This window comes from Pteropus vampyrus, unplaced genomic scaffold, assembly GCF_000151845.1.
Source record: "Pteropus vampyrus isolate Shadow unplaced genomic scaffold, Pvam_2.0 Scaffold144, whole genome shotgun sequence".
NCBI classification, from domain to species: domain Eukaryota; kingdom Metazoa; phylum Chordata; class Mammalia; order Chiroptera; family Pteropodidae; genus Pteropus; species Pteropus vampyrus.
In genome coordinates, this window is record NW_011888925.1 from 1,165,250 (window position 1) to 1,183,220 (window position 17,971).

Consider the following 17,971-nt stretch of genomic DNA (forward strand, 5'->3'; position numbering starts at 1 on the left):
TAATTGCCTTTCTAGTTAGTAAACCCTTAAAGGGCTCTCTAAAACCAAGGAACACAGCAACCCCTGAGCCCTCCTTCCTCCGCCTATCCCTCAACTTCTACCCAGCAGCAGACGCGCCAATCTCGCCTTTTAGCTCCTTTATTGGCCAACTTGAATCGTCATTTGCAATTCTGATTGGTCGTCTGTGATTGTCCGGATTTTTCCAATTGGCGAAACTGCAAGGGGATTTCATTTTATTTTTTTCCGGGTTGGTTCGCAGGGGATGCTGGAGAGACGGGGCCGATTCTGCGGGATTACTTTTCTGGGGCTGCTTCTGATTGGGCGGCGCGGCGCAAGGCGCGCGACCCTTTAAACAACAAACGGTCTGGAGACCTGAACCTGTCATCTGGATGCTCCCACCCGTAAACCGAAGCCCAGTGGGAGACTTCCGGGCTTGGGCATCTGCAGAGGGCAAGGGACTGACTGCAGGGCTTTGAAGGACTTGCAACTGAGCAGCTCTGCGGCCGGTCAGTCTCGGCCTGTGGGTTGTGGTGCACAGGTCACATTCACCTCGGTTCCCCGGCTTTTGGCACAGACGTCCACAAATGCTTGTTGAATACGTGCGAATAAAGAGCTAGGATGGAAGCAATCCTTTGGGACTTTTCTGAGCAGTGTCCCCGCCTACTTCCTTCCACTTCCAGGTCAGGGGGGTGTGTCCAAAAGAAAGGGGGAAGCAAATTCCGCCGGCATTCGCACGCCTGCTACAATTCTTAGTGCGGCCTTTGCTTTTTAGGGGTCTCCTTACCCTGGAATCGCCTCTTTAGAAAAATCACTTCTCTGGCTTTACTAGTCTCATCCTCTCCCTGATTACTTCCCTGCACGTCTAGAGATCGAAAAATAGTGCAGAGTGGAGAGGAAGAGGCTGTTGTAGAAACAAGCAAAGCTCATTCCCGGGAGGGCCTCCTGGAGAAGGGTAATTTCTTGCCTTCTTAAGTCGGCTATCAAAATCAGTAATTTAACTCCCATCTCCAGAGCTTCAGTTGCTCTTTCACTTCCCAGTTCCACAAGAGTAATGGGCGACAGAGTTATGGAGAAGCGCCTGCAGGAGGCTCAGCTGTACAAGGAGAAAGGGAACCAGCGTTACCGGGAAGGGAAGTACCGAGATGCTGTGAGTAGGTACCATCGAGCTCTACTTCAGCTGCGGGGTCTGGATCCAAGTCTTCCCTCCCCGATACCTAATCTAGGACCTCAGGGTCCGGCTCTCACACCTGAACAAGAAAACACACTGCACACCATCCAGACAGACTGCTACAACAATTTAGCGGGTAAGAACAGGGCTGAAGGGTGGGTAGGGTATCCAGGCAGGCACATGAAAATCTGTGAACATGGGAAAAAAACACTGATGTGTTTTTCTGCTGTCATCTAGTTAGTCTGTCATGACTTGAAATATATTTCCAATTTATAGGGATCTAATTGAGTTTCTGTAGGGCAGTAGTTCTCAAGCTTCATCTGGAGAGTTAAACACAACTCCTGAGCCCCACCCCCAGTGATTCTGATTCAGTGGATCGAAGATGGGGCCTACTATTTGCATTTTCTAACAGACTCTCTGGTGATGCTGATAGGTTTAGGGAATTTTATATGCTATAGAGAAAATACTGAATTTAAATTGAGGGTATTGTTTTTTTAAAAATAGTTAAAATACCTGAATAGGGCACGTGCTTCAGCTGTTAAGCCATTCATATTAGATGCTTCTGATAGCTTTTACTTATTTTCCTCCTTCCTATAAATCAGCTATATAGTAACTTAGGTAGTATCTTCTATCCCCAGATGGCCTTTGGTGAAGAGATGGTTGTCAAGAATTAGTACCACTAGGATTAATCTGCTAAAAGAAAGGAGATTCTTAGGTCTGTTCTATGGCAGAAAAAATAACCATAGAGCTAATTAATTTTGAAGTATATTAAAACATTTTAATGGTCCATATTGAAGCCATAGAACATATTAGGAGTGGTTTTTACACTTTGTAATGTTTAAAAGTGATTTTTTTTTTTTTACTACAATACTCATCGGCTATGCTTTAGTAAAAATCTAGCTTTTTTACAGTGTGTGTCCAGTGCTAGAATCAAGTAACAATAATAGTAATTATAGTAGCTGATGTTTCAATTGAACGATTATTTATTAGATGCTGAGGATCCCTGCTCTCATGAAACACGTATTCAAGTAAGATAAACAAATGACAAAAAAAGTAACATATATAATATATTAGAAGGTAAGTACTGTGGGAAAGTAAGCAGAAAATGGGGATAGTGAGTGCTACAGGTATGGGAGTGTTCACTTTTGAAGAGAGTGTGTCAGGGAGCATTCATTGAGGTGACATTTACAAAATGCCATGGGCAGACACTGTTTAAGCCCTTTACACATATTAATCCATTTAAGTGTCACAACGATTATTTGAGGTAAATTTTAGGAAACAGTCAAACAGATATTAAGTGCTGGAGCTAAAATTGAACCCGGGCAATTCTTAAATCCAGAATGCTTACTGTAAAATACTGCACACTGTTAGAGAAGAGACTATGTATTAGGGAACTGACCACAAATTAAAGAAACGAGATGTTATAGAGATGGGTATCTAAATATCTTGACTCTTTAGGCAGACTTGAAGGCAGAGTCTATGGCTCAGCCATCTGTGAAGTCTCTGCTTGTGGGTGCTTGGTAGAGGCTCCATAAAGACTCACTGTACGGCCATGCCACCCTGAACGTGCAGGAACTCGTCTGATCTCAGAAGCTAAGCAGGGTCAGGCCTGGTTAGTACTTAGATGAGAGACCACCTAGGAAGACCAGGTGCTGTAGACATTTAAAAAAAAAAAGTCACTGAATTAACAATTTTCACTTATTGCCTACCTATAACATGTTGAGCAGTTTATTTATAGTATCTCTCATTTCACAATAATTCTCTGCAAGGTAGTTATAATTATCCCCATTTTATAGATAAGGAAGCCAAATCATGTCACAGCCTAAACCTCCCAGTGGCATCTCATTATACTTAGGAAAAAATCCAAACTCTGACCCTTACCTACAGGGCTGGACATGAGCTGGCTCCTCCATACACTGATTTCGTAAAGTACATTTCCAGTTTTTAGCTCTGTAGGATCTCTTAGGTTAGAATGCCCTGTCCCTTGAATGACCCTTGTCATTCAGATCTTGGCTCAAATTCACTTTCTTAGAGAAGCCTCGAGTAACCAAGCTGCACTCTGACCTCATGTACTCTCTATCCCAGGACAGTTCTGTGTTTCTCAAAGCACTTTAAAAAATTCATTTATTTGTTTGTTGTGTATTCCTACTACTTGGGTACTAGGATGCAAACTCTTAACTCAGCAAGATGTCTGTTTTGTGCCTCTTACTCCCTGCTCCTAGTTCTGCCTAGCACAAGGTCAGTGCTCCATAACTAATTGTCAAATGAATGACTGAAGCTACATTGATGGAGTAATTGACCACCAATCTGGAGAAATATCTAAATATAAACCATATGACCACTTGGTGGGGATGTTGTAGAAGGGATGCAAACATCAGCCTAGGCATTTTAAGGTCTTCATCAGCTCTGATTCTCGGTTCTTCTCAGCACCATGATGTAATACTACTCTGTTTAATTCCCACAGTTATGAAATAGGGATACATTTCTCAGTTATAAAAAAGGCAGGACATTAGCCTGAACATTGCCTCCTAAACAGATTTGTATTTTGAAGTGCCACTAAATCATCCAAGGGAATAGTGAAATAATATATTATCATTGAGAATGAGGATGATTTTGGAGTTAGAGAATCCTTGATTCAAATTTCTTACTCATTCCACCTAGAAGCTGTGGGATCTTGAACGAGTTACTTTACCTCTCCGAGTCTCGATTTCTTCATCTATTAAATGGATGAGATTTTATAGGGCGGATGAGAAGATTAAACGAGCATACAGCACAGTGCTTGCTATTACCTCACACAATGGCAACCACGGTTGTCAACAAAGCTGCAGTACGAGAATGATGGGGAAATGGGAGATTCAAGACAGAGAGCCTTGCGTAGAAGAGACACAATGAAGAAGAGGTTTAAATTTAAAGTATGTTTTTATCAGTTTTATAGTTGGACCTAACCCAGCACTAGGTACATAGTACCTGCCTACATTTGGTAGTTACTGAAGTAGATTGAAGGTATGTAAAGCTTTATTCACTGCTGTGTCCCCAGTGCCTAGAAGAATGTCTAGGGCAGGAGAGACACTTAATATTTGTGATGAGTGAGTGTTGATAAAGTACCTTTACTTGGTACTGCCTTGAGGTGACCAGCAGAATTTAGTGTAATGAAACCCTCTTCCCTCCTCTCTTCCTTTCATTTGGCCCCATTAGCCTGTCTCCTACAGATGGAGCCAGTAAACTACGAACGGGTGAAAGAATACAGTCAGAAAGTCCTGGAACGACAGCCTGACAATGCCAAGGCCTTGTATCGGGCTGGAGTGGCCTTCTTCCATCTACAGGACTATGACCAAGCTCGGCACTACCTCCTGGCTGCTGTCAGTCGGCAGCCAAAAGGTGAGAGAGAAGGGGATTGAAGTGGTAAGGACAAAGAAAATTGTCCTGCTGAAGGGGTGGCTGTGGAAGGGGTTTTGTTTTATTTTACTTTTTAAATTGATTGAGTTTTTTGAATCGGTGATAATACATTCAGGTAGTTCAAAATTCAAAAAGCATAAAAGTATACAATGAACAGGCCTTCTGTTTTGTATTCTTGTGTCCACAGGAAAGCAATGTTGTGTATCCTCCAGAAGTCCTTATGTTTAAATATTTGCTCTCCCTTCCTCCCCACAGTCAGAGATTTTAAAGCACTGTTTTTCAAGTTTCAGTTTCTAGATGTGACGGAAATAGGATCTGGATTCCAATGAATATACTCGGTAATCCTCATTCCTGCCAGCTCTCCAGCTGGGGTCTGGGTTTTGGTTTATCGATTTATCCTTTAGCTCAGCTAACCCCAGGTATGACCTAGAAAAAGGCCAACTGAGGCAGAATCTGAGACTTGGTAGTTTGTTTCCAAGACAGAAAGGATATTGTGAAGCAGGTGGTCTAGGATGGCCGACTCATTCCTGGATTCATGGTTCAGCAGTGAAAATTGTCTCCCTTTTTGCATTCTCGCTTAGAGCAACTGTTAGATGCTAGAAGTAGTGGCCCCAGAACGTTATAACAATATAGTAAAATCTCACTAACTGAATGAGAAAGCTACTATGAATTAATCAAGATATAAAACATGAGCTACTTGTTCACGTTTCTTACCTTGACTACATAGATTCACTGCCCCCTAGCCACGTGTGGTATCTTTAGCGTCTCTGCGATGGCAATAACTATTTCTTCAAACTCTCTTTCATTACAAAATTAGCAACCAGCCCAGCCCTATACAGAGATTTAAAAACAATCCAAAGTGATATAAATGAGATCTACCGGCATAGAATAGTTGTGCTATATTCAGATCTTAGAATGACTTAAAAAAATGGAAGTACATCAACAGTGTTCTCCCACCCCGAGGTGCGATTATGGTCTGCCTCTAATCGCCTTCTTCATCCTCCTCTAAGATGCTAACGTCCGGAAGTATCTCCAGCTAACACAGTCTGAACTCAGTAGCTACCATCAGAAAGAGAAGCAGCTCTATCTGGGCATGTTCGGTTAACAAAGAAGAAGGACTCTCCTCCACTTGAACTTAGGTGAACCATTAAAGACCCATCAGTGAAACCTGAGCCTCAGAAGAGAAATTAACCCCATACCTCTGACCAAGGTGGATTTCTGTCCGGTTTCTAGTTCTGCACAAACTCTTTACTATTTTCACAGTTTGCCTCTTTTTTGTCTGTCCATCTGTATTTTATATAGCTTTCGTTTCATGGTGTTTGGGGGACATTTACCTTAAGAAATAGAACCAGAAAACATTCATTAGCTATGGGTGGAATTAATCATATCTGTGGCATAGATTATAATGATAGATGTTGTTAGGTGTATTAGAGGAGAAGGCTCGCAGAGGATGAAATAACGATAGGAAGAAAGTAGTTTCTTTCTTTTTTCCCTCAGATGCCCAAAAGCCAAAGTTACACAGGCTGCAAACTGGACAATATATTGCTTTTGTGAAACTACACAATTATAAATTGGGCCCATGTGTCTTAAAATGAAAAATTTGAAATTAACCATGTTTGATTAAGTTAATTCCTTATTCTTAATATTCCACATACATTCAGATTTTTTCCCCCCTGCAAGAGTATCTAGTTCCTGTGGTTTCTCTTGGTAATTTCTTGTCCTTGTTATTGTTTATACTCGGATCATGAATATAGTATACTTATTTTTTTCATTAAACTCTTTTCTCTTAAAATCTCTGGAGTCAAGCATTTAAGTATTTATTTAATAACCCTTCAGCCCTCATGCCAAAAAAAGTCCAAGTAGACATTTTAATTTTTAATAGGTGCATAGATACAGTTTGCTCGTTTCTCTAAGATACTTAGGAAAGACAGATTACTAAGTCTTCTAGAAAGAATGCCATAAAAGAGCAGGATAAAAGCATAAGTCTGTGCTTTACCCGTCGCCTTGTATTCTGAAAAAGCTTAGTTCCTTTACAGAGGAGGGAAGTAGTGAGTGCCTTTTAAGCACTTTCGAGAACTTTCTGGAAGCTTTTTTGGGCATGGGTGCAGTCAGGGCTCAGTGGGAGACCCCATCAACGAGGAGCTCCTTTGTTACTCTACTCACTGTGAGTAATGTCCACAATGTACTAGTTCTACAGAGTAGATGAGACTATAGCACTGCCTCCACCTTTACGAGTGGAGATGATAATGGTAAGCGTGTGTCATGAGCCATCATACATTCAGAAAAAAAACCAAACTCTGTCTTGCCAAGTGTACATGAGTGCTCCCTTTTTCAGTAACACGCTCTCTCCCAATGAGCTAGGCTCCCGTTTGTGTCTCCCTATACCCATAAGTAATACAACTATCGGCTTAGAACAGAAGTTTTTTCTACCAGATAATCCAAAAGTAGAATATTTTATTCCTCTTCCAAGCTTCTTAAATTTCTAAGCCTAGATTGTTCATAAAATTTTGTCATGGTTGCATGTTTTGTTTGTTTCGGGCTGGTTTTGCTTCCTGATTTTATTTTATTTTTTATTTTTTTTCCCCAAGACTTAATGTTACAGTGAGCTATCTTCTGTATCAATGAAGAAAAAAAAATAAAACTGATATTTAAAAATGTGTTTTAGAAATTTATTGCACTCATCCGTTTATTAGCACTGCTAAGAGACAAAGTAAGTAGTGGTCAAGCTTACATTTCAATCTATTTCCAAGGCCATCTCCTGTTGAGCTGTTAATGAACATGAAAGTGGACAAAGGTAGGCATTCTGACTGGGTCTGGAGGAGGCCTGGCAACCCCACCTCCTGAAGGAATCAGCCAGAGGATACCAAAATCTCTATGCTCAGAGGTTTGTGGTGTGGGAGGCTCCTTAACTTACTGATCCATAAAGGCTTCCACACAGGACTTGAGGGTTTGACTGAAGAGAAAGCGTTCATGGTGGATGTGAAGGTTCAAACTTTGGCACACACCGGACAGTTTAGAACAGTGTTTTCCGAATTCATACCCACCCCTTTACAATTTTGCCAAAACCACATACTGCCTATACTACTATTTAGTCAATATTTTATTTAAATATATGTATATATTTAAAAGAACTTTTGCACAGAGGAACATGTTAAACGATCCCACGGGAATGTGAACAGCGAACTCCAGACTGAAACCATAAGATGAATAACCCAATTTCTTCAATAAAAAAAAATTGCAAGGTAAAAGAGAGGAGAACCTGTAGATTAATAAAGGCTTGAGCGACATCAGCCAAATAAATGTGACTCTACTTTGGATTCTGATTTGGAAAAAAACAACTAAATGTTTATGAGGCTGATATAATAGAAAATGTATATATTGGTCTCTTCCTAGTTCCTGGCATAGAGCTCCTAAAACCCTTGGGTTTTGGATTCTGATTTGAAAAAACAAGTTTATGAGACAATCATGGAAATTTGAATAAGAATTATTGTCAATTTTGTTGAATGTGATAATGTATTTGGTCTTTTTTCAAGATTTCTTTTAGAGCCGCACACTAAAATTCCTTACTGATAAAATTGGGGTAGGGACTTTAGAGCACAGCATATCATCTGCCAAAAAACATATGTAAAATAAATACATTTTATAATTAAAAAGTATTAGTATATGTCTAAGTTAACCATTTTTGGAAACACTGGCTTTGGCGGGGAAAAAATCAAAATCCAATGTGGGAAAAAAAAGAAAAAGAATCCAATGGGATGGGCTGAACTGGTGAGTTTTGTGAGGCTGAGCTTGGCTAAATGGTGATCGAGGCAGCATTAGACACCAAGTGAAAAGACACTTTAAAAAATAGCCTGTTAAGAAATTAAATCCTAACCTAGAAATATATCCTTAAAACTGGAAGGCAAAGGGTGGTTGTTTGAAAACTAAGTCAGCTTATACTTCAAAAGCAAATAACTTCTCAAGGTGAAACTCAATAGGCTGGGGCCCGGCCTGGCCCCCACATAGAAGGAGGCTGATTTTGTCTCAGTAGAAGGAAGAATGATCCAACAGTTAGAGCTGCCTAACAATAGACTAGGTTTCTTTTGGGGACAGTGAGTCCTCTTTCAAGCAGATGTTTAACAACTGGCAAAAGGAGCATCCAGAGTTGGACTAGAGGTTGGATGAGCTGAACTGACCTTCCTTGAATCCATGGATGGCACCATCGAGACCAATGGAAACTGAAGGAAATTCTCTGTTGATAACACTTCTACAGACCAGCATAATCTAGTCCTAGTGTCCAGCAGATAAAGTGACACAACTGTAGCCTTAACTTGTGTTGGCTGCTTTAAACATCTTGAAAATTCCTAACGGCCACCTCCAATGTAGAATGCATCTCACATCTAAAAATAATGTGTGCCAACTATAATAATAATAATAAAGGAATACATCTCATGCTGGGAACTGAAAGCAAATGCTTGCTCTTCGGCAGAATTTCACCAAGTAACAGATCCTCCTTAGGTATTAAGGGTGGCTGAGATAGTAACTGCTTAGTGTGTTCTCCAGACTGTCCAGAGAAATTATATACATGTAGACTCAGATATTTATTATGTCTTGTTTTTAGGAACTGATGTTCTAATAAGGCAACCAATTAATTTTTCCCCGTGTGTGTACATATGTACGTACACATATATAACACACATGTATGTATGTATATACACACACATGTACATATATTTCACATACCATAAAATTTACCCTTTTAAAGGCAACTGATTCTTTTCAGGCATTTTGATTTACTCTAGGAAAGACTTTGGAAAAGGTGCTCCACTCAGCTAGAATAGCTCTAATTGTATGTATATCTTACCTTGTTTCACCAAGGAGTTAAGGCAGTATTTGCATAAATGCAATTAGCCATATGAAAGATAAATTAAAAGGTTATTCCAACACGAGAAAAGTGAAAGGTGTAGAATTCACTCTTTCGGCCATGAACATGACAAGGCTCAACATTTGCTTCCCATAATGCCCCGGACAGGGAGTTTTCTTTGGCCAAATCGTCAAGGTTCAATTCTGTCTCCTTCCTATACCTCAAAAAAAGTAGCTTTAGTATGAGTGTACAGTGCTGATTATGACAGACGAATCTTAAAAAAGAAGTAAAGAAATTCAGAAAATTTACTCACATTTTCACCTTTTTCTAAATTCTCCTTCCTGCTGTTTTGCACTTGGTTCCTCCAGAGAGAAGGGTTTCCTGTAGCCCACCCTACAGCAGCACTGTTCACCACAGACTGGGGCAGACCCTTCTCTTACATTCCTAGAACTCTTCTCCCTCCATCCTACAGCAACACCCCCAAACTCTCATTTCTCTGCTGTCTCTACACTGTCAATAAACACTTGTGTGACGCGGATGAGTAATTTGACCTCTCTAGGCTGTCAGCACACTTGAAGTAGAGGAGTTGGACTCATCTGAGTCTCTTGCCTTTTAGTTTTCCCAAGCACCCATCATTTCCATACTACAGGCCCTCGACCTACCCCCACAAATCCACCACCATAGAGCTTAGTGCTGCCTTTCAGTTTCTCATTTTTAGACCTTGATTCGCATTTATGACATGTAGGCAAACATTTCAAGTCATCAATAAAGTATCTGTTATTGAAACAGCCAACCAGAGGTCTTCCTACTACATGAAAAGCAGAGGCAAAGGGGTAAAGGAGCAAAGCCAAACACTCAAAAGGACGAAAAAGAAAACAACTCACAGTCTTCAAATTAACTACCTTCATCAATGTTCTAAATCAGCATAGGGAGTGTTTAAAGTCACAAGCCATGGTTCAAATTCTGGTTTGCCCCTTAACCAGCTCTATGACCTGGAACAAGTTAACTGATTTTTGAGTCTTAAGTTTCCTTGTCAGTGGGGGAAAAAAAGGAGGGGACCTCATACCTCATAAACTTTTTGATTAAATTAGTATTTATATGAAGTCCCTAATACAGCCCAGTACACAGCTCAACTAAATAAACCATAATTGTGTAAGATTCCCTAATTTGTATACTTTTCCTAAGTAAAGTCTACATTGCCCTCTGCCTGTCTCGCCTCTTTACTCATAAGCAACCTGACCCCCAGCCCTACCTACCACAAGTACAGATGTCAGATTGTTAAAAGATCTGGAGGAGAGGTGTGAAAGTCAGGAGGCAGAGGTTTGTGGAAGAAACCAGCCAACACCACTTCAACAAGATACTTTCACTGCTAGCTTTATGGTCCAGAATGTGGAGTGAGAAGCAATTATACCCCAGAAAAAGTCCCAGTGCCCTTCAGAGGTGCTGACTGACATGCTCTGGCTGGGTAAAGAAAAGGGTGGGAGGTACATTCAGCCTAGGCAGACTCTTCATTCTGTCACCCAGCAGGGAAAATGACATGCTTCCAACTTTCAGTGCTGCCCCAGTAATGGCGAGACCTAGCATCAGCCCGTTTCCCCCCAGATCTTAGTTTTTAGGGCCAAGTACAAAATCTTTGGGGGGCCCTCCACCACAACTGTTCTGTCTGTCTGCCGTAGGGGAGCCAGGGACAGGCTGCACGCCTAGGAGGGGGCCAGCCTCTGGATCTGGTTTGCTGCGTTTGGCCAGGTCCTCATTGTGAGCCTTGCGGATGTGGCGGTACAGGTCCCCTGACTGTGTGTAGCTGCGTAGGCAGTAGCGGCACTCATAGGGTCGCTCACGTGTGTGCACTGTGGCATGTCGCCGTAGTGTGTAAGAACATGAAAAGGTCTTCCCACATGTCTTACAAGTGGGAACATCTTCAGTAAAAACCCCAAAGCTTCCTGGGGCTGCTTCATATTCAGAGGGCAGATAAAGTGGCTCATGCAGGGCAGGGGGAACTGGCAGAGGGGAGGTCACCAGTCCTCGATGGTACTGCCCTGGACCTGGCAGCAAATGGTATGGTAGGTGAGGATCTGGGGGCAGGAAGTGGTCACTTGGCCCCACCTCTTCCAGTCCTGCTGCCCTTGGCTCTTCAAAAGCCTCTGGCTGAGGGGGCTGTCCACTGTACATTGCTCCTCCAGGTGGGAACAGTCCCTCAGACCCCTGAGGCTGCTCCTCCGACACTTCGGGCTCCTCATCAGAAATCACAATAGCTTCGACTTTCACCTGGACCAGCTCGGCTTCTGCTGGGGTTGGAGCCTGGGATGGAACGGGGGCTAGGACTTGGGCTGCAGCTGATGCTGGGGGATAGAAGCCTTGCAATGGTCCTCCAGCACCCCTTGGTTCCACCACCCTCAGACTCTCAGAACTCACATCGAGGGGAGCCAGTGGCTCCACTGAAACTGTTGTGAGGCCAGAAGAGAAGTAGTTTGCAGGAATAGTCTCTGTGGAGCTACTGGGGCTGGCAAGAGAGACATCGGTCACTGGTGGAGGAGGTGCCCGTAGATGCGGTGAGTCAACCTCCACGCCAGGCTGTGTAGTATCAGCCCCACTGGGCATTGGTGGCTCATCTGGAGGGCAGACAGTAGGTGAGGAAGCTGTAGGGCCTTTCCATTCTCCCTTGCCCCAATGACCTGATGTCTCAGCAGATGCCAAGGAAGGCTGGGGGCCACGAGAAGTGCTAGACAAAAATGCCAAACTAGAGGGCTGTGAGGTGTTTTCCTCCTCCTTCTTGGTACTATCCGCCTCCGCCAGGGCCCGGGCTTGCAGCCGCCGCTTACACACCTTGACGATATCATTCATGTGCAAGTAGCTGGCAGCTGCCAGAACGTCTTCCACAGGGGTATCCCCTCTCAGGACCAGCTGGCCAGCATACATAAAGTCCAGAAGCAGCCCAAAGGCTGGGGCCGTGACAATCTCGTTGTGGATACACACCAGATCCCTCTTGTCCAGTTCCCGCTCTTTGTAGAAAAGCTGGAAGAATGGGCTGCAGGAGGCCAGCACTGCCCGATGGGCCAAGAACTGGGTGCTACCCACCATCACGGTGCAGTCACAAAGGAAACCCTGGGACCGCTGCTCTCGGAGGCTCTGCAGCAGCTGCTGACTGTGTTCTGGGAACTCCATAGCACCCCACGAAGGGAAAGCCCCCAGAAAGGTCCCCACCAGTGGCTCCCTGGGAAGAGAGGACAGTGGGTTAGGGCAGGTAACCTCCCCAGAAACCTTAACGTCAGCCCTGAGCTACCACTTGTCACTCCAAACCCTCTGGCAACACCCTCCTGACCCGAAGACGCTCGCTTAAATTACTACCCTTTTTTCCCCTAGGTCACACTCAGTGGTCTCCTTTTAGCTCCGCCCCCTCGGCTTAACCTTACCAGCATGCCCCGCCTAGTTCACAAAAGCCCCGCCCAGGAAGTCCCGCCCCCTAAGCAGCCTCTGCTTCCTTGATGCCCACCCAGTTTCTTCCAGCAGCTCCTCTAACTAGAAGTCTCTTTCGCTCCCAGGCCTTCCCGGGCGATACCTCTACGCCCCACTCCGGGAATTCCCTGAGCCTTTCTCTCTTGCACTCCAGGGGCTTAGAAGTCCTAGGGTGGGAACTAGCCGAGAAAGCTGATCCCTCACCCACCACCGAGCAGCCACTGGGTGAACTCCGCCCCTTCCCACCTTCTCAGTTGCAATTGGCTCAAGTTTGCCTTCCCTTGTCACGGATTGGTTTGCTATCCACTAACTAGCCTCCCTTTCTGAGCGGCGTCTCCAAGTGGGTGCTGGCGGCCGTCGCTCAGGCAACTAGGCGTCGGATTGGTTGGCGTTCCTGTCCTAAATATTTTCCTCATCGTCCCGCCTTCTTTGTCTCAGAGGCCTCTGGATTGGCTGAACTTCTCCATCTAGCTGAAGCTGTAGGAGGGCGGGGTCCCTGCCCTAGAAACAGAGCGCGACGTGCTCGCGGAGGGGCGCAAGGCCTTCCACCGTGCAGTGGACTGCAGGTCGTGTCCGCTGCACGGTGACCGGGATAAGAACGAACAAGCGGGTGTGGTACCCAGGAGGCCGGGTTTTTAGACCTCGCTCTGCCGTAACGGTAGGCAAAAGCTACACCTCTCTGAACTGCAGTTGTCTCTTGAATGTTCCTTACACCTTCAAAAATTCCCAGGTGCCATACTGCTTCATTCTCTCCAATCCGATGGTTCGGGCTCCTGCCTCAGTAATGGTGGTATCAGAGAACTAGCAGCTGCATGAATGCTGTCATAATGTCTTTAGCCTGAACTCTGTAGTCAACTGACAATGAAGAGATTAGAGTGTCCTCTGTGTCTGGAGACTTCTAATTAGGGCAGGTGTTGATAGGAAAAGAGAGGGCTCAAGGCCCTAAAATGCCTCAGCACAGAAAAATAAAGAACATGGCCACTTCCGAAGAAATGTTTGAGAATCCCTGGACAACAGAAGAAAAGGTCGTAAATTGGAAGTCAGTGATACCTGCCTCTCCTCCGACCAGGGCAATGTGTTGATAGGGTTACCGAAGGATTAATTTTAGTGTCCTTCACCCACTACTCACCCCTTCACCTACCACACTAAGCATCTCCACTTTGTTCTGCAGCCAAGCCCTCCAGTCAGAACTAATCAGAAATAGGGTCAGTTCATCTACCTTTAATCTTTGTACTAATGACATGCAGGCCACACTGGCCTAAGCTTGAGGTCTAACCATTTTAAGATATTCTTCCCAGCTATACAATATTTATTACTTAAGAATTTAAACTAACATAAGTAACATTTTCATTTTTTTCATGAAAAATAACTATATTTCCCCAAACAGAAAAATATATAGTGAAAATAGTGGCATTGTTTTACATTTTTCCAAATTTCTTTGATGTCTGGCTTAATAAAGACAACTGGACTCTCACATCTGCTTCTGTTTTCAAACTACTATGAGATATTGTTTCGATTATATGAGTAAAATCTGATTTATGTCATCTTTCATTAACTAATTAATTTCATTTAAAAGTACTTACTGAGCATCTATTCTGGGCCAAACACTATTAGTTTACGAATGGCGGGTTTGATCGCTGGTGGGCGGGCCGAAGGGGCGGTGCTTCGTGGATTCCCCGCCCAGAACAGGGAGGCCCAATCGGGTCCGCGGAGGGGGCGGAGTCCCGCCCCCTTCACCTTGGCTGGCCCGGAAGCGGATTTGGGGCGGTTACTTGCATTTCCGGTTGCACTGGCGGCTACGCTGCTCGGCAAGGTGTGGATTCCGCTGCTCTCCAGCCTCCACCGGGAAGATGTTTTACCACGTGAGCAGGACACAGGGTTGCGGCGAGAGTAGTGTCCAGAGAAGGAACGAAGCCGGGTGCCGGGACGAGGAACTGCCTCTTACCCCATCTTCCTGCTGTGCCTTGCCTGGTCTCCATCTCACTTTCCCTGCAGATCTCCCTGGAGCACGAGATCCTGCTGCACCCGCGCTACTTCGGTCCCAACCTGCTCAACACGGTGAAGCAGAAGCTCTTCACTGAGGTGGAAGGAACCTGCACTGGCAAGTGAGTGCTGCGCTCTCTGTGTCGCCTGATCCATGCGCACACCTCACCCAGTGCTTGCAGCCGCTCCCCAACTCCTCGTCCCCAAGGTCCTGCCACCTACTATGGGGAACCCTCTCACATACTCCTAGGCGCCCCAGGCAGTCAGTCCCTTCCTGGTTTGGGTTCTCATGGCGCCCTCTGCAAGCTGGATCACAAGGCTTTCTTTCCACAGACGAGATTGGTCATTCATTTACTCTGCAAATATTTCTAAAGCTCCTGCTGTGTGTGCCACGTCCTGTGTTGGGCCCTGGGAACAATGGTGAACGAGATAGAATGAGGCTAGCCCTCCTGGAGTTCACAGTCTAATTATTGTTCTTGTTTCTGCTCTCCGTCTGTGATTCTACTGATTTTCTCTATCCACCATACCCAGGGACCTGACATGGCACATCTCTGGGGTCTGGTTTCTCACATGGTGATGTGAATGAGCTGGGATGAGCCGGGGCTATGGAGTACTTGGGTCTCTGTCATCGAAACAACTCGAGGTGTTTTTTGAACATGTAGATTCCTGAGCCTCATCCCATCCCTACAGAATTTAGACTCTCTGGAGACAGGCCTGGGAATCTGCATTTTAATAAGTTCTTCCCAGGTGATTCTGAGGCATCCCAAAGATTGAGGTCTCTTGGCTCAATCTTGCAGCCTTCTTGGACATTTATCGTGAAATTATGAGAGTAGCGTTTGGGTTATAGATTCTGATCAGTGTCCTGTCTTCTTTCTTGGTCACTAGGTTCTTTGGGGGCCATCTACTTTCCACTGTGGGCTGTCCTCCTATCCTTAGGCTCACTGACTCTTGTGTGTAAAAGAGGCTCTTCCACACAGTGCCTTTCTCTTTCTCATCCTCTTTGTAGGTATGGCTTTGTAATTGCTGTCACTACCATCGACAATATTGGTGCTGGTGTGATCCAGCCAGGCCGAGGCTTTGTCCTTTATCCAGTTAAGTACAAGGCCATTGTTTTCCGGCCCTTTAAAGGGGAAGTTGTGGATGCTGTTGTCACTCAGGTCAACAAGGTGAGACCTTATATAGGGGACGCAGTGGGATGGTTCCTCAGAAGATATGGGATAGGTCCCAGCTTCACTCATTAATTCTGTGTTTTTGGCCAAGTCACTTTTTTGTGCTTCACTTTCTTCACTTGTCAGAAGTTACACTGATTTCACCCTGCCTCATTCAGGGGCATGTAAATCAGTATTAATAGTCATAATGACGGGGTAGTTACTGTGGGCCAGGTAATGTGTCAAGCCTCACAGTGACTCTGGGAAGTGGGTGCTTTTATTCCTTTTTATAGAAGCTTAAGCATGGAGAAGTTAAGTCTAGTGGCCAAGATCATGTGATCAACAAGTGTTCAAATCCTGGACTGACAAGTTCCAGACCTCAGCTCTTTATTACTACACTGTATTTGCTTAACTTGAAAGCTTGGAAAAAGAGAAATGAAAACAAATGCTACAGTTCAGAGTGGCTTCAAACATGGAGAATATTATTAGAAATCAGATAAAGATGGGAAACTTAGAAGAGTGAGAGACAAAAGAAAAAGCAGGAGTCATTTTCTTTCTAGGTTGGACTCTTCACAGAAATTGGACCTATGTCCTGCTTCATCTCTCGACATGTAAGTCTGGGCACGCTGGGTGGGGCTGAGGAGAGACACCCGTTCGTGACCAGCTACTGGAGCATCCATTTTAAGTGCCGAACTAGTCTCACTTTCCTTTCAGTCCATTCCATCGGAGATGGAGTTTGATCCTAACTCCAACCCACCATGTTACAAGACAATGGATGAGGTGAGTGGGTAGGAAGAAGTCAGTGAGAGGGAGGAAGGAATGAGCCACCCCGAGGGAGAGTATTGGCTGGGGTTTCTGAGTATACTCTTCCCTCCCCTCAGGACATTGTGATTCAGCAGGACGATGAGATCCGCTTGAAGATTGTGGGGACTCGTGTGGATAAGAATGATATCGTGAGTCTCGTGCTCGCCTCCCTGCCTCACTTTCCATGTTGTCCAGAGGCTCAGTCTGGCTGCTGCTGGGGAGGCAAGGAAGGTGCCTCGTCCCGGGCAGAGCTGGGAGTTGTCAATTTCTTCCTACCCGGAGTTCTTGGGGGTTCTGTGCTCTTCTGCCAGGAAGAGGGGATGACGGGTGGGCAGAAGGCCTGGGGCTGGAGCTTAAAGGATAGTTCTGTGCTCACTTAGGCTTCATTTCCTTTTTACTTTCCTTCCTACAGTTTGCTATCGGCTCCCTTATGGATGATTACTTGGGTGAGTGCCTGATGGTGCATGCCAGGGTTGTGGCCTGGGGAAGGGGTGTGTGGGGGCAGTGGTGGAGATGGGATTTAATACCTGAGTCACAGATGAAGGAAACTGTCGTGCGTGTGCTTGGAAGATCCAGGACATGTGTCTCTTGAGATGGGAAGTGCACAGTTACAGCTGCCCCAGGCTCTAGATCTAACTGACATGAGTTTCCTATTCTCCCAGGGCTTGTGAGCTGAACTCCAGCGCCTCCTACCTTGTTTGGTCCTTATCTAGGAGATGCGACTGTCATACTTCCCATGTTGTCCAGAGGCTCAGTCTGGCTGCTGTTGGGGAGGCAAGGAAGTTTCCTTGTCTCAGAAGACATCTGTCTCTTCTTGTAGCTTAACAGGCACTCCCAGATTTTGACTGTGTATTTTAACCATAAAAGGTCCTTGGTTCTCATGGAAGTGTTATCTCGTCTTTCTTTGGTAAGGACAGCTCTTTTTTAAAAGGCTGGGAGCAGTTGCTCACTAGCCCCTCTTTTCTTGTCTTGATGCCTCAACTAGCCTCAGCCACCCAGGGGATCTGACTAATCTTTTTGCCAAGGTCTGAAGTTGACCTCATTGAAAGGAAGGCACTAATATTGAATCTTTGTCTTCCAGCAAATGATACTATCATTAGAGCCACTCAGTACCAATCTAGTTTTTTAGTATTTGCCCTTCCCCCACCCTTAAAAGTAAGAGTATAATAAAAAAAA

At 44.7% G+C, this 17,971-nt stretch overlaps 3 protein-coding genes and 1 pseudogene across 5 annotated transcripts; 3 read left to right on the forward strand and 1 right to left on the reverse strand.

The window, feature by feature from the left end:
• The first annotated feature begins 287 nt into the window (after positions 1-287).
• On the forward strand, positions 288-6,358 carry TTC9C (tetratricopeptide repeat domain 9C). Of its 2 annotated transcripts, XM_011368664.2 has the most exons (4): positions 290-952; positions 1,039-1,304; positions 4,364-4,546; positions 5,575-6,358. In XM_011368664.2, exons 2-4 carry the CDS (start codon positions 1,052-1,054, stop codon positions 5,667-5,669), a joined length of 531 nt encoding a protein of 176 aa, XP_011366966.1. In that variant the 5' UTR covers positions 290-952; positions 1,039-1,051; the 3' UTR covers positions 5,670-6,358. The 2 variants fall into 2 exon arrangements, with proteins under 2 accessions (XP_011366965.1, XP_011366966.1); XM_011368663.2 differs by having other exon boundaries at positions 288-1,304.
• On the forward strand, positions 2,711-2,829 carry LOC111745005 (annotated as a pseudogene).
• An 861-nt stretch (positions 6,359-7,219) lies between the features above and the next one.
• On the reverse strand, positions 7,220-13,512 carry ZBTB3 (zinc finger and BTB domain containing 3). 2 transcript variants are annotated; one of them, XM_011368665.2, is made up of 2 exons: positions 12,964-13,512; positions 7,220-12,618 (listed from the first exon to the last, which is right to left on the reverse strand). In XM_011368665.2, exon 2 carries the CDS (start codon positions 12,567-12,569, stop codon positions 11,013-11,015), a length of 1,557 nt encoding a protein of 518 aa, XP_011366967.1. In that variant the 5' UTR covers positions 12,570-12,618; positions 12,964-13,512; the 3' UTR covers positions 7,220-11,012. The 2 variants fall into 2 exon arrangements, with proteins under 2 accessions (XP_011366967.1, XP_023391546.1); XM_023535778.1 differs by lacking the exon at positions 12,964-13,512 and adding an exon at positions 12,898-12,959.
• Positions 13,513-14,592: 1,080 nt separating this feature from the next.
• Positions 14,593-17,676, forward strand: POLR2G (RNA polymerase II subunit G). The gene is made up of 8 exons (XM_011368666.2): positions 14,593-14,722; positions 14,856-14,965; positions 15,850-16,009; positions 16,552-16,602; positions 16,706-16,771; positions 16,873-16,944; positions 17,208-17,241; positions 17,458-17,676. Exons 1-8 carry the CDS (start codon positions 14,711-14,713, stop codon positions 17,469-17,471), a joined length of 519 nt encoding a protein of 172 aa, XP_011366968.1. The 5' UTR covers positions 14,593-14,710; the 3' UTR covers positions 17,472-17,676.
• Positions 17,677-17,971: the final 295 nt, after the last annotated feature.

Bases quoted from the DNA above. Each gene is read 5' to 3' on its own strand.
- POLR2G (XM_011368666.2), top strand. The intron at 14,966-15,849 runs GTGAGTGCTGCG...TCCTCTTTGTAG, and splicing joins GAAGGAACCTGCACTGGCAA to GTATGGCTTTGTAATTGCTG. The intron at 16,772-16,872 runs GTGAGTGGGTAG...CCCTCCCCTCAG, and splicing joins GTTACAAGACAATGGATGAG to GACATTGTGATTCAGCAGGA.
- ZBTB3 (XM_011368665.2), bottom strand. From the start codon at position 12,569: ATGGAGTTCCCAGAACACAGTCAGCAGCTGCTGCAGAGCCTCCGAGAG.
- TTC9C (XM_011368663.2), top strand. From the start codon at position 1,052: ATGGGCGACAGAGTTATGGAGAAGCGCCTGCAGGAGGCTCAGCTGTAC. The intron at 1,305-4,363 runs GTAAGAACAGGG...TGGCCCCATTAG, and splicing joins CTGCTACAACAATTTAGCGG to CCTGTCTCCTACAGATGGAG. The intron at 4,547-5,574 runs GTGAGAGAGAAG...TCCTCCTCTAAG, and splicing joins TGTCAGTCGGCAGCCAAAAG to ATGCTAACGTCCGGAAGTAT.